General features: G+C 40.6%; 1 protein-coding gene across 6 annotated transcripts in view; it reads right to left on the bottom strand.

Moving 5' to 3' along the window:
• Positions 1–1,472: 1,472 nt before the first annotated feature.
• The window catches only part of rbms3 (RNA binding motif, single stranded interacting protein), a 365,750-nt gene continuing 353,569 nt past the window's right edge, over positions 1,473–13,653 (bottom strand). For 4 of the 6 annotated variants that reach the window (XM_028460581.1, XM_028460583.1, XM_028460585.1 and 1 more), the window contains 3 exons: positions 8,685–8,774; positions 4,267–4,391; positions 1,473–2,739 (listed from right to left, as the gene is read on the bottom strand). In XM_028460581.1, the coding sequence (XP_028316382.1) occupies positions 2,700–2,739; positions 4,267–4,391; positions 8,685–8,774 (255 nt within the window). In that variant the 3' untranslated portion in view covers positions 1,473–2,699. Of the gene's footprint in view, positions 2,744–4,262; positions 4,392–8,684; positions 8,775–13,653 lie in introns of those variants that run through there. The other 2 variants (XM_028460582.1, XM_028460586.1) reach the window with 2 other exon arrangements.

Here is a 13,653-nt window from a genome sequence, read left to right as displayed (position 1 = left end):
AATCCTGTTTACCCAGAGGGAATGAAAAATGAAGCCTCATTGCCTAAGAGTGCCCAGTATTGGTTTGTGGTTTTAGCTTCTTCATCATCTAATGATGAAACCTCAGAGAGAGCATGAGAGAGAAGAGGTTGCCAAAAGGATGTAAAGTGGGAGAATTAAAGCAAAAGATCCTGCCTTTGCGTCACACATTGAGCTAGTACCATATTTGGTGCAGAGAGGATAAAACACTGGCAAATTGAGCAGGAAACCAACAATGTTGGTAGGAATATTTGCTTTGCCACAGGGAAAAGTCCCTGAAAAACTCACACAGCCCCAGGATGGGGATCCACATCAGGGGAAGGTTCCACCAATATAGTGTGATTTTACTGACCATAAAATGCAGAATGGTGAGGGTGGTGAGCAAAACAAGACTTTTTTTTTTTTTTTTTTAGCCAAAGTGACCATTTTAGCTTCAGTTTGTTTTGACCTAACTGTATTTTAGCTCAAAAAGCCACAGATTTGGTCAAATAAAACAGTGTAACCATGATAATTCTCCTCCAGCTTGGTTAGAGCTTATAAAAAACACATGTCATTGTCCATAGCTTTCAATATTAGGTACATGGAAGTGATGGCCATTGAGTGTAATAGAGTTTATGCAATCATTTCCAAAAATACCTTCCAAGCTCCAAGCTAGCTTTGCACATTTTCAATTGAACAGTCGAGAAAAAACAACCCATTTCATTTCTCGAGCCATAAAAACGTGACCCATGCCAGGATTGAAAGTAACATTAGGAGCAGCAAGAAGGTTTCCAGTGAAGTTCATCATGCTGAAGGATGAACAATGCCAAGGTGAGAACACATATGGCAATGAAAGGAGAAATGCATGGACCACCATAGGCTCCAATGGGACAGAAGAAAGTGGAATCCACCCACAGTGTGAAAGCAACGAGGGAGAGTGTGGAGAAAAAAAGACCTCGAGTGTGACAATTACCAGTCGAGTCACACATTAAACACTATGAATGCGCATATTTGTGTGTGTGCATGTGTGTGTTTGTGTGTATGTGTGTGTGTAGTCGATGTGTGACGAGCATGAAAAACCTGTAGAAAGGAAGAGAAAGTTGAGACTGGTCCGGCCATCGGGTGGGGGGGGGTGGGGGGGGGGGGCAAAACAACCCAAAAAAAGTTGACAACAGCAATAACAACATCAACAATAGCAACAATTTCAACATCAACATCATCAGCAACAACAACATCAACAGCAACAACAAAAATCAGACTGAAAAATGAAAAGGGGAGAAAAAAAAACCAAACTCTTGTCAGAGTGTCTTCGTCTTTGGTATAAAAATGGCCATCCATGGGCTGCATTTGACTAGGAAAGACTACAGAAATTGTCAACAATTTCTTCTATTGCTTCTGCACTGATTGGTTCGAACCAAAAGCTCCTACTGAATCTACTTCTGTTTCTTTTACTGCCAGATTCTTTTTTAATGAAGATTTTTTTTTTTTTTTTTTTTTTTTTTTTTTCAAGGTCCATTTTTAACTTTTTTTGTTTTTTGTTGCTTTCTTCAGGTTTTCCTGTTTTTCGCAGTGTGACAAGCAAAGCGGGCTAAAACACATCTTTAAAGCTCTTAAAAAAAGAAATTAAAAAAAAAAAGGTAACATGTGGCAGATTAAAAAGCACTAATGTCACTGACATGGTAAAATGATAATGATGAATAAAAACAAACAAACAGCATTCACAACAGACTGCATCCACTGTGCAGCACTCATGTCCGTGGTTTTTTTTCTTCCATGGTGAAAAAAATCTCTTCAAAGCTCCGCCTCCTACCCACCCCACCCCCTCCCGGCCAACAAATGTCATTCTTCTTACTCTTAGTTACCTCTGGGTAATATTTATCAAAGTTTTCTTCTAATGAAGAAAAGGAAAAAGCTTGTCCTATTAAATCTGTACAGCTCATGTGATAGACTCTTTTCCCCCCTCTGTAGAACGACTCTCCCAGTGTCTTGAACTCTCCGAGTGGTCCGAGATACTGATTTATTTAGTGTTTTTTTTTTGTTTTGTTTTGTTTTTTTAAATCTCCAACCAGACGTCAGACTTTAACTCTGTAAAAAAGTTTCTGGCGCCTTTCAAATTAAGGCCATGAAGATTCAAGAAAGGAAAGAAACGCACGCAGTTGTTGAATATATCTAGAAAACTAAGATTTTAACACTACAACGTAAAAAATACTGGAAAAGAAAACGTAGCTTAATATCTGAGGAAGACAATCTCTGCATTTCAAACATGATGCCCCCCCGTCTACTGACAAAATAAACTTCGTAACCTACCTGCACATTCGACCTTTGTTTTTTTTTTGTTTTTTTTTTTTGTCATTGTAGTTTTTTCTCTTTTTTTTTTTAAATCTTTCTTTTTTGTTTTTAATTTGTTGAGAATTTACTCTGGGAAACTTTTCAAGCTTCAGCCCAGCCTTCAGGCAGGTTCCCAGACTAAACCATTTCATATCTTTGCACTGTGCCCAGCTAAACCCCCCACCCCACCCCACAGCCCCCTTTCCTCAGCTATTGTTGTCTCCTCCCAGACGTGTGTTTTTTTTTTTTCTTTCTTCCTCTCATAGACCAGGTAGGAAATGAAAAAAGTGTCTCTTTTTTGGTGCCTGGGCAATCTGGAAGTAATCTCTTTCTTCTCTCTGTTCTTCACATTCACAGTGCAGCCACCTTTTGTCTCAAGGCAATGCTGTCACAGGAACATTCGCCCAGGCCGTGCTATCTAATGAAAAGAAGAAAAACAAGGAAGGGGGAGAGGGCGGTTATGAGAGCAATATTACAAACACAGACGAGCAGAAAAGCTGATGGCGGACGTCTCAGTCAGGGGCGACAAGGCAATGATGATCAAGATAAGGAAGTCCTGATCGGGTCAGGAAGTGAAGAATAAATCCAGCTGCTTGGAAATAGTTAAATCATTCTGATGTGTCAGTATGTCAGTATCTTATCACATCTTGTGCCAAAAAAAAGAATAATTACCTGTACATGTTTGTGAAGTCCTGGTTATATGTACATAAATAAAATATATATATTTTATTGTAAATTAATGAAAATACATTATAAGTATCACTGCTTTTAAATACTACAATGACCAATTTACAACAGCATAACAGGCAATGAGCAGTGATACATTTAATATTGACAAATATAAAATGAAGATGTAATTTCAAATCACATAAAAATATTAAAAAAAAACCACGCTGTATTTAGTAAATGTAAAGGTTAAAATTTAGATGATGCACATGTGCACTGACCAAAAAACAGAGCCGTTTCTGGCTATATGATCACTATATAATTGTATAGTGGCCCATATACCACTAGGGGGCCCTAAAGATACAGAATAATGTTGAAATCCATCTCTTTTCTAGTCCAAAATGAGCTGCAAACTGGTCCGAACAAAAACAAGTTTGATACCACTGATTTAACGTATTGGGAATCTCTCCATGTAGTTACACACACTGGGAGTCACCAAACAGCATTTTGTGAATAGTTTACAGCCTAGGTTCACAAAGTGGGGTACGGGTACTCCCAGGGGTACGCAAATTGTCATAGGGGCTACGTGGATAAAAACAGTGGTTAATGCTAGGTATGGCTAAGGCTATGCTATTGTTATTGTTAAGTTAATGCTAGGCTAATGTTATTGTTAGGTTCATGATAATGCAAGGCTCATGTTATGGGTAGGTCAATGCTAATGCTGGGTGAAAGCTAATGTTAGGTGAATGCTAATGCTAGGCTAATGCTAGTTTATTGCTATTGTTAAGTTAATGCTAGGCTAATGCTATTGCTAGGCTAATGATAATGCTAGGTTAAAGCTAATACTAGGTAAATGCTATTGCTATGCTAATGTTAATGATGATGCTAAGTTAATGATGTTGCTAGGTTATTGCTAGACTAATGCTAATGCAAGCTAATGCCAATGATAAGCTAATGCAGTGTGATGCGGGCAGCATTTGCATCCTCACTTGTATTTTCTTCAGGAAATGCATATGTTGTAGTTATTATTATTATTATTATTATATATTATTCTACAACATGATAGGTCAATTTCACTTTATATGACATTACCTTATTATATTTTTTAAGTGTGCAGAAGTAGGGAGTACATGGCTTAGGTTAAATGAAGGGTACAGGATTGTGAAAAGTTTGGGAACCACTGGTTTACAGAAATGCAAGGTTCACTTGTTAACACACACAGTATGTGTTAAGTGTCAGTATGAAGATAAACTATAACTCAGCGGCTGGACTTACTTGGACTGGTATGAGTAAGCAGGAACATGGTCACCGGCGCTGTCCACCTGGATCTGTTGCTGCTGTCCAGCCACTTCCTGTGATGAAGGAGCCACTGTCTGGGGTGAGGCGTCTGTCACCACTCCCTGAGAACACACACAGCATGAAGCGTCTCCATCTGTCCACTCATCCAGGTGGCCTCAGGTCACTCCCTGTATCATTCTTGATGATTAATATTGAAGTTAGATTTGAGACTAAAACACAAAGTTCTCTTTCATATTAGTTCGTGAGATGTTTCACTATGGGATGTAACCTCTGTCTGCAATTCCTGAGGAATGTAGAATCAGGGTTATATACATAACCTAAAGTTATGGTTAGTTTGAATCAAAGGGATTTGTACCCTATAGAGGACTTTTTAGACCAGATTTATTAGATTTAATAATCAATATAGCAAAAATCAGGCAGGAAAACCATTTCAACATAATTGTGCCCTAGTTTTCAAATCCACATTATATCAATCATATGCAAATTATGTGAGGTACAGACCATATCCAAGCAATAAGTGACAGATATTCTTTTCTCCAATTTTTTAAATTAAATTTGGACAGATTTTGTAGAAAAATTTGAGGATCAAGGCAAGGCAAGACAAATTTATTTATATAGCGCATTTCATACTCAAGGCAACTCAATGTGCTTTACATGATAAAACATTCAATTGTTTAAAATCAATAAGAACATTTAAAATCATCAGTAAAATCAATTAAAATCATCAGTAAAATCATCATGACATCAACAACATGACAAAAAATCTCTCTCTCAATCATATGCAGTAGAGAAAAAAAGTGCCTTTAACTTTGATTTAAAAATGTTCACATTGGATGCTGACTTCAGCTCTGCTGGCAGTTTGTTCCACTTCTTTGCAGCATAACAACTAAAAGCAGCATCACCATGTTTACTGTGAGCTCTGGGCTCCACTATCTGACCTGTGTCCATAGATCTGAGAGACCTGCTGGGTTCATACCTGACTAACATGTCACTGACGTATTCTGGACCAAACCTATTCACACATTTATACACCAGCAGCAGAACTTTAAAGTCTATTTTGAGGCTGACTGGGAGCCAGTGTAAAGACTTTAAAACTGGAGTAATGTGCTCTGACCTCTTTGTTCTGGTTAAGACCTGAGCTGCAGCGTTCTCAACCAGCTGTAGCTGTTTTGGGGGATTCCTGTTAGCAGACCATTACAATAGTCCAGTCTGCTGGAGATAAAAGCAGACTGGACTCAAGCAGGTTTTTGGAAAAAACAAGAGTTCTTCCAACAATATGAGATTAAAAAATGACTGACATCATGTGAAATAAGCATGTGTGAGTCCATTACACCAGTGGTTCTTAAACTTTTTGGCTCATGTACCACCTTTCTCCTATTTCTGAATCCAAGTACCCCCTTTAGTTCAACTTCAACATTTTGCACATAATTCTATGAAAAAAAACAACTATAGAGCATAATGATGGAATGAATGAGTGATGACACACATTTGAAAGAATCCCATTGTAAATAAGTGGATAGAAACAGTATTTAGTGCCTCCTGAATGAATATATTTCAATAGTTTTTATCATTTCTGGTCAACTGTCACCTGGTGTGGGACCAAGACTGACCTTTGTATTTTCAGTTCATGTTCTAATCAAGATTATTTCCATAATCAATATTATGATTAGAATTTTGAACTAAAAATAAACATTACAAAACCCCATATTTTTTTACCTTTTTGTTTGTTAATTTTCCACTTTCTCTCAAGTACCCCCCGTAGTGCCATCATGTACCCCCATTTGAGAAACACTGCTTTACACGATGATTCATTTTTACTTTCTCCTTAAATGACCGAAATGCTTTGTGTTTAAACTGTAGATCAATGTAATAATGTAAGTATCTGTTCTTGCTAATCAGGGTGGAGGAGCAGTAGCAGCATCAGCATCGCTTCAGTTGTCCAGATATTGTGACACTATTCATTCTTCATGGTTTAAACATGTCAAACTCAAGGCCCAGGGGCCAATCCCGGCCCTTTAGAGCATCCAATTCGGCCCGCTGCAGAGAGCAAAAAAGTCAGAGAAACCATGAGTCATTGTTTAAATTATCAACTAATTCATTTGTAGATATCTCCAGAAAAACACACAAATTCAGTGAAAACGCCACAATATGAGCAGGGTTCACATTTTCCCCATCCTTATATAACATGATGGAAGTCATGTTTAATCTCAAATTGTTAAAAGAACTTTCAATTTTTCATAAATTTCTGCAATTTTCTTCAAACAATTTCACAAAATATCCCCAAATTACATAAAAATTTGCCAAAAAACCTAATAAATTGGAAACGAAGATCCTGCACGGACTGAGATCTGACAGTTATTGCTTTGATATTATCAGTGACGTACATATTTCACCATTTAATTATACATGGAAGTGTAAACTAAAGCAAAATGAGAATTAAATTACTCATTTACACGCCTAATATCTGTGGCCCACTTAATATAAACTGCTCTGTATTTGGCTCCTGAACTAAAATGAGTTTGACACCCTTTGTTTAAAATAACTCTGAACCTCTCAATGTGATACACCTAATAGAACATTTACAGTGAAGACAGTTTTTACCATGACTTGGAGAGTCAGAAAAGCTATATGGGAGTTTTTTTATCATCAGTGTGTGTGTGTGTGTGTGTGTGTGTGGCAGCCGAGCACTAATTTGAATAACCTCCACATGAGTACTCAATTTTAATTTGTCATTAAACATATTTAAAGATGCATAGGAGAGTAAAATATGTAAGCAATACAGATTGTTTTGGTGCTGATTTTCTTTCCGCGTCATGGTGAAAAACTTTTTAAATAATGACCGTCTGCACTGTATTTTTTCCTGTCCACTGGTAACTTACTTCAGCCCCATCACCGATTCATCTCCATCACCTTTAACAAGCTCTCAAGGATACAGATTCATGTTCATACATCAGCACAGTGACGTACGCCCTTCTGCTGACGCTGACCCAAAAGGGCGACGAAGAGGAGAAAAATGTAAGAAGTGCCGGGGGCTACGCTACGGCTAAATTCCTCTCTTATCCCACTCAGTAACTTCCTGAAGCAGTGGGACTGTAAGAGGGAGGGGGACGATCGACTAATGGGTCTGTCAGGGAAAGCTGTCATTGTCTGTGGTTGGAGGGATAACCATAGCTGGGGGTGGGGGGTGACAGATGTGTGTGTTGCAGCTATCCACCAACCAGAGCCAGTTGTGCAGGAGAAAGGAGGGAAAGAGAAAGAGACGGCCCCGCCAGCACTATGTCTCACTTCAGCTCCTGTCATCCCATACGCCACTGATAGTCCATCTGATACCAGCTCGCTGTCAGCCACCAGACAGCTGGCCGGCTCCCCTGGCCGCCCTGCCTACACGCCCGCCCGCTACACCACGTTCATCATTCCTACACTGGCCAGACCAAATCCTGTGCTGCACTTCAGAAGTCTTTTCCAAACACGACAAAACTTCTGACTCATCTTGCTTTGCTTGCAGTTTTGACTGGTGTTATTTGTTGGCAGGTGTGAGGCCATTTATTTAGAGGGGAAAGAAGCAATTTGTAGCCTAGCTTCAACAGTCATTTGTCTTTTTAATGAATATTTGGGTATTGGATACTGGGAGCGAGTGAGTGGGCTTTTAGTGATGAGTGTGGGTGCGTCTGAATGGTTCCTCCAATCTCCTTTTCTGTCCACTTTTCCTTAACCCCCGGAAGTGTTTAAAGCTGCAGTGTGTACATTGTTTTGGCATCATTTGATCAAAAATCCATAATAATCTTCGAGCATATTGTAATCCAAAGTGTTCTGAGTGGAGAGTGAATCTCTTCTGCTTCTCCTGGCGCATGTAAAGGAAGTCTATAAATCCAGGAGCGTGACGCTGGAGGTCAGCCAATCAGAGATCTTTCTACAAACAGTAACGACAGTGATACATGCATTGATGTTAGAGTCTCTAAAACACCTGAAAAATTTCCAATTACTCAAGATAACGACCCCACATTTGAGAAAAAAGTCGCTAAGTGCGTTCACAAAACATTCCGATAAGGGACGCTAAGTTTCGGTTTCGGTTTCAAAACGGAGCAAAGAGGATTCTACAAACTGCAGCTTTAAGTGGCGGCTATGATAAGGAGCGTTAAAATAGGCTCAATGCTTACCTTATAACCTCCTTTAGCCTAGGAAACACTGATTCATCGATACCAAAGGAGACGAGATAATGCTGTCCCACAATTTATTGCAGAGCATAGGAAAATATTGAATTAAATTATATAGACCACCTTGAGATTTGCACCAACCACAATGTGTGTAACATATACAATAATGCAAAAATGATTGGTAACATAATTGATAATGCTGACTCCTGAATTCTGAGTGTGTGTTTAACGGGGTCTTACTTCCACAGGGACGGCTGTTGGAGGCACAGGAGTGTACTGGGGAATGTAGGTCCCTTGCATAGGCGCCGCGGCAGCTGCAGCAGTCATGTACTGAAACACACAAAAGACACATCAAGACACTTCATCTCAATCTATTAATAGTAATAGCATTTTTCAGTTTGACAACCTCCATTTATAGTTCCCTGTAGAGCTGGGCAATATATAGAGATTCAAGATATATCGAGATCACTAATTTGATGATATAGAAAATTACAATATTGCCTCTAACAACATACTTTTAATTTATAGCTTGTTTTTAAGTAAAACACTCGCATTTCTCAGAACAGCACATTTAGATAGTGTGTCCAAACCCACACCTTCATCTAAACAAGCCACACTACATAACTCACTCACTCACACGTGCTGTCCCTTAGACATTGTGGAGTTGTTTGTTAATAAATGTGAACACATTTTTACCCTGAATTGTCTTTTTGGTAAGATTTTGAGTAAAAAAATTTTTTCAAGATATATATATATTGTCTATAGCTATTTTGAGAAAAATATTGAGATAAGAGTTTTGGTCCATATCACCCAGCCCTAGTTCTCTGTAAGAAGCAGTAACAAATACACTCGTGGATATTTGGAGTAGCGGTACCCTCTGTGTCCTTTTGAGGGCGCTAAAAGAATACATGTGCAATCTCAGAGGAGGAGAGAAGTTCAGTTAGAGATGAGTTAGGGAATGACAGAGGGGGAGGAAGAGGAGGAGGAGGAGGAGGAGGAGGAGGAGGAGGAAGAGAAGCCCTGATGTCCCACCTAGACTTCACAGGCAGGAAAGAAAAAAAGGGAATGAAGAAGAAAGTGTGTGTGTACAGGAGAAAGAAAAATGCCTGTGGCCTATATTCCTTTGGTCATGCCTGCCCTTGCTTTTAAGTATGCGCGGGCTCGCTTCATGATGGCCATTTTACAGACGTGACACAGGTTTGGTTATATGACAGCTTGAGGGCTTTTACATGCAATATGAATGAGGACATGGCACTTTGTGAAGGCTTTCCCATAGTTCGCTGTGAACGCTTTGTGTGTGTGTGTGTGTGTGTGTGTGTGTGTGTGTGTGTGTGTGTGTGTGTGCGTAGTGAACGTGTGCACCATTGTTCGTCTGATTTCCCTACATGTGCATGTCTGTTTAATTACTGCATGCCTGTGCATATAAAATGCCTGATTACTGGTTTTCTAACTGTGTTCGTGCACGTATGGGCTCTCCCTGTGCAGCTGTTTGAGGATACGAGCATGTAGACGTGTGGAAGAAAAAAACACAAGGACAATGACTTGGAAGGCTAATGCTGCTAATGCTGCTAATGCTGCAGAACAGGTAATGATTATGATTCTATATAAGCCACCAAGCTGAACTACCCCTCACTAGAAGTGGGCGATACTGAAACATTAGGTATCAATCGATACCGAGTAAATACAGTGTCAGTATCACCAATGCTTTTATATTATCCAAGGTTGACCTTTAGTTGTTTTTGTGATTTTTCTTTGAAATTATTTTGTTAATCTTTTCTGTTTCACGACGAGGGTGGTCGCATTTCCTCTGCTCCCTTTCTCCAACCCGTAACTGTCCTTGCTGCTGCTTTGTTTTGTCTGGTCTTGTGAATCTATTAGGAGACTCTCTTTGCATCTCATCCAAATCTGGAATAATGGAATTAATCAGTTGGTCTCTCAATGCAATCAACCACATTTCTTCGACAAAACGAACGGGCAATGGTGAGCCCGCCTGTCCTAGCTGTACGTTTGCGGCTGGATATGCACTCGACCCTTGGAACAAGTGGCGAGTTGTGTGTCTGTCGATTCTTTCCGTGGAAGACATCGACATGATTGAAATTATGGTAGTAAGCTTGCTGCTGATGGGAGCCGGCAGCTGTCTGACCTACCGCACAGTCCGTAATACGTCGGCAGCTGCTTTGGGAAGGCTGCCAGTCATTTCTGTAGGATGGAGCCGGGCTCTTAACACTCAGACTCATGTGATGAATGATCTCAAACGCAAGCAGGAGGCTGCTTTGGAACGTTAACAGAATTGAATCGATCTTGGACAGGTTGAATGCTCAGCTCGCTAGTTGAAAAGCCACCTTATTGGATTACCTGCTGAGAGACCGAGACTAAAGGCTATTGAAATTGAGCTAGCCTAATGCGAAAACAAATCGCTTATCATCTTTGGCTCCCACAGCCAGCCGCTCAAGGCTGACTCATCTACACCAGGCTGTTGTGCAGAATGACGCTCCGTCCACCCCCCTCCTCCTCTCCCCCACCGCCACCTGGAACTTTTTTTTCTGAACCAGATCTACTCAAGGTCATCACACGTCACCTGACTATATCAGGGAGGAAGAGAAGGGATTATACTTGAACGCCTCCGTCGGCCATCCTTCCGCCCTCCCTCACCGTAAGCCATAATGGAAGCGGGTGAAGCACCCACAAGAGGCTGCACGCGCACGCCCCCCCAGCGGCTGGCAATCCTTTTCTTTTCTCCACCCTGGACCTTCCAACCCTCACAACACTTAATGACTTAAAAAAGCTCTTTTTTAGCCATTTTCTACCGTTTTCAGCGCTGACAAAGAAACTACTTTAGCACAAAATCACCCTCGTAGCGTCACTCTCTTCCTCACAAAAAAAAGAATATTATTAAATATAATATTTAAATAAACACCTAAAAGTGAAAATTGGGTTAGAATTTATTTTATTTTATTTTTTTATGAGGTGCTGGATCTAATCAAATAAGTGCCGTTCAAAATCTGGGAGGGACCGGAACACACTCCAGCAGTTAACCACAATGGTTAAACGCCAAAGCAGGAGGAAAAAGGAAAACCGACGTGGTGAAGTAACAGTTTAAAGTCCCAAATTTATTCGGGCGGAATGGACTCGAAGGAGGTCCATTTTACTCTGTGTGTGGGGTGGACTACGCTAGGTTCGTTGTGAGTCCACATGCAGTCTCTAAAACATCATAAAACTCTCCAATAACTCAAGATAAAGTCCCTACATTTGTCTCTAGTCTCTATTAAGAAAACATTTGCAAAGAGCTCTACAGTTGTGCGCCTTCGCGAGGACACTGGTAAGGGACAATAGGTTTTGCAACAGGGAAGGGAGTTGCGTGGTTGGTTCTTTACAAGTCTCACGATTCTACATAGTGCAGCTTTAAGACCAAATTAGGTAACACTTTACTTGAAATTTTATACATAAAGACTGACATTACGCTGTCATTATTATGACATGTCATTTGCATGAATAAAGTGTCATGAAGGCTGTCATTACGTGTAGTTTGTTAACCTAACCCCTAACCCTACCAAACCCCACTAGATCCCTACCCCTAACCCCAAAAAGTCATAATTTAGAAAAAAGTGACAGCCTTATGTATGAAACTTCAAGTAAAGTGTTACCTAAATTGGTCTTAAAGCTGCAGTATGTAGAATGCCCAGAACTGAAACAAAACCTTTTTTGAGGTAAAGAGTAGGGAACCTACAATACCAAAAAATATAATGCAATTTCTCCCCTTCAGTCCACTTCTTTTCTGGATTTTCCTTTAATAAAAATGTGCACAAAAACATTACACTGCACAACAAATGTTATAAGAAATGAGTGGCCAGATACAAACAGACAGGCAGGCTTTCAGTTGAATCTGCAGCAGTCAGTGCAGCAGGAGAGAAAAAGAAACTAGAAGATCAATGTTTTTACACTGGTACCATTCAATAACAATTCCAATGTTGGTATTGATATTATTGATAGTTTGGATCGATCCGCCGACTTCTACTCCTCCTCCTCGCCTTCTTGCTGTTTTACCAAGAAAAAAAGTAGAATCTTCTTTATCCTTTCTCACGTTGAATGTAGTAATGGAGGGGCAGAGGTGGAGCGAGAAGCCGTTGGTAGCCGTGGGCCGACAGTGCCGGTGAAGTGTCATTACCGCTAGTGTTGCTAATGGATCGGGTACGGCTTCACCGCTCACTGTTAATGAGAGGAGCTAAAGGCCATGGTCATGGGTGATTAACTCTCCCGCCATTGCAACACGTGGCCCGGAGGATGCCGGATGTGAGCGTGTGTGTGTGTGTGTGTATCCTGCCCTCAGGCCTGTCACACTCAGGTCGAGGTGAGACGGCGTTTCCAGACCTTACAACACTTTACTGCATTAGCTCGCTATGACATCCTATCCTCTCTCTTTCTCTCTCTCGCTCGACCTGCTATTGTCTAAAACGGCTAATCAGATTGTTGAAGTGACCTTCTCTCTCTCCGCTGAGAAACCTTGCATACCAATTGCACTCCAGACTTCAGGTCTTTGCCTCCTGTTCTCCATTACCTCATCCAGCGCACTCACCTGCGAGGGCCGGATGAAATGAAAAGCAAATGAAGGGACGTAGGAGATAATTACCGACATTAAAATCTCCCTGTCACTGGGAGAAAGTCTGTTTGAAATGTTATATTTCTTGACACATCTTAAAAAAATGTAATTATACTTAACAAGGAATTTTGATAAAGGTTAGATTTTTTTTTTCCTCTGCTGGAACCATTAGTTAATGTGGCAGGTTGGATTTCTGCAGTCACAGCTGTGCTAAGTCAGGGGGATGTCAAGCTCGGCTACAGTGAATTGGGTTGCTATGGCGATAAAGATGATTTTTGTCCAATTTCAACTCTTTTAATACGTCCCTGTCCGCAGTCAGGGGACAGGTTTGGGTAATATAAAGCATCCCTAATTGGCCATAAATGGTGTTTCACGCTCACAGTTGCACATTTGGCTGCACATCAACATCCATGCACACGCGCACACACACACACACACACACACACGCACACACACATGCACACACACAGCACCTGTGCCTGAAGCAGATGGTGTGTGCGTATGTTTGATGAACGCGAGGCCTGAATGGCTCCTTAACGAGGCTGGTGTGAGAAGACTCCTTAAGTCTTGTCTCCACCATCAGTCTCCATGACATACAGCAATAACTACAGG

This window comes from Gouania willdenowi, chromosome 11 (genome assembly GCF_900634775.1).
Source record: "Gouania willdenowi chromosome 11, fGouWil2.1, whole genome shotgun sequence".
NCBI lineage: Eukaryota > Metazoa > Chordata > Actinopteri > Blenniiformes > Gobiesocidae > Gouania > Gouania willdenowi.
Note: the sequence above shows the minus strand (reverse complement) of the source record. Positions and strands in the feature narration are given on the sequence as shown.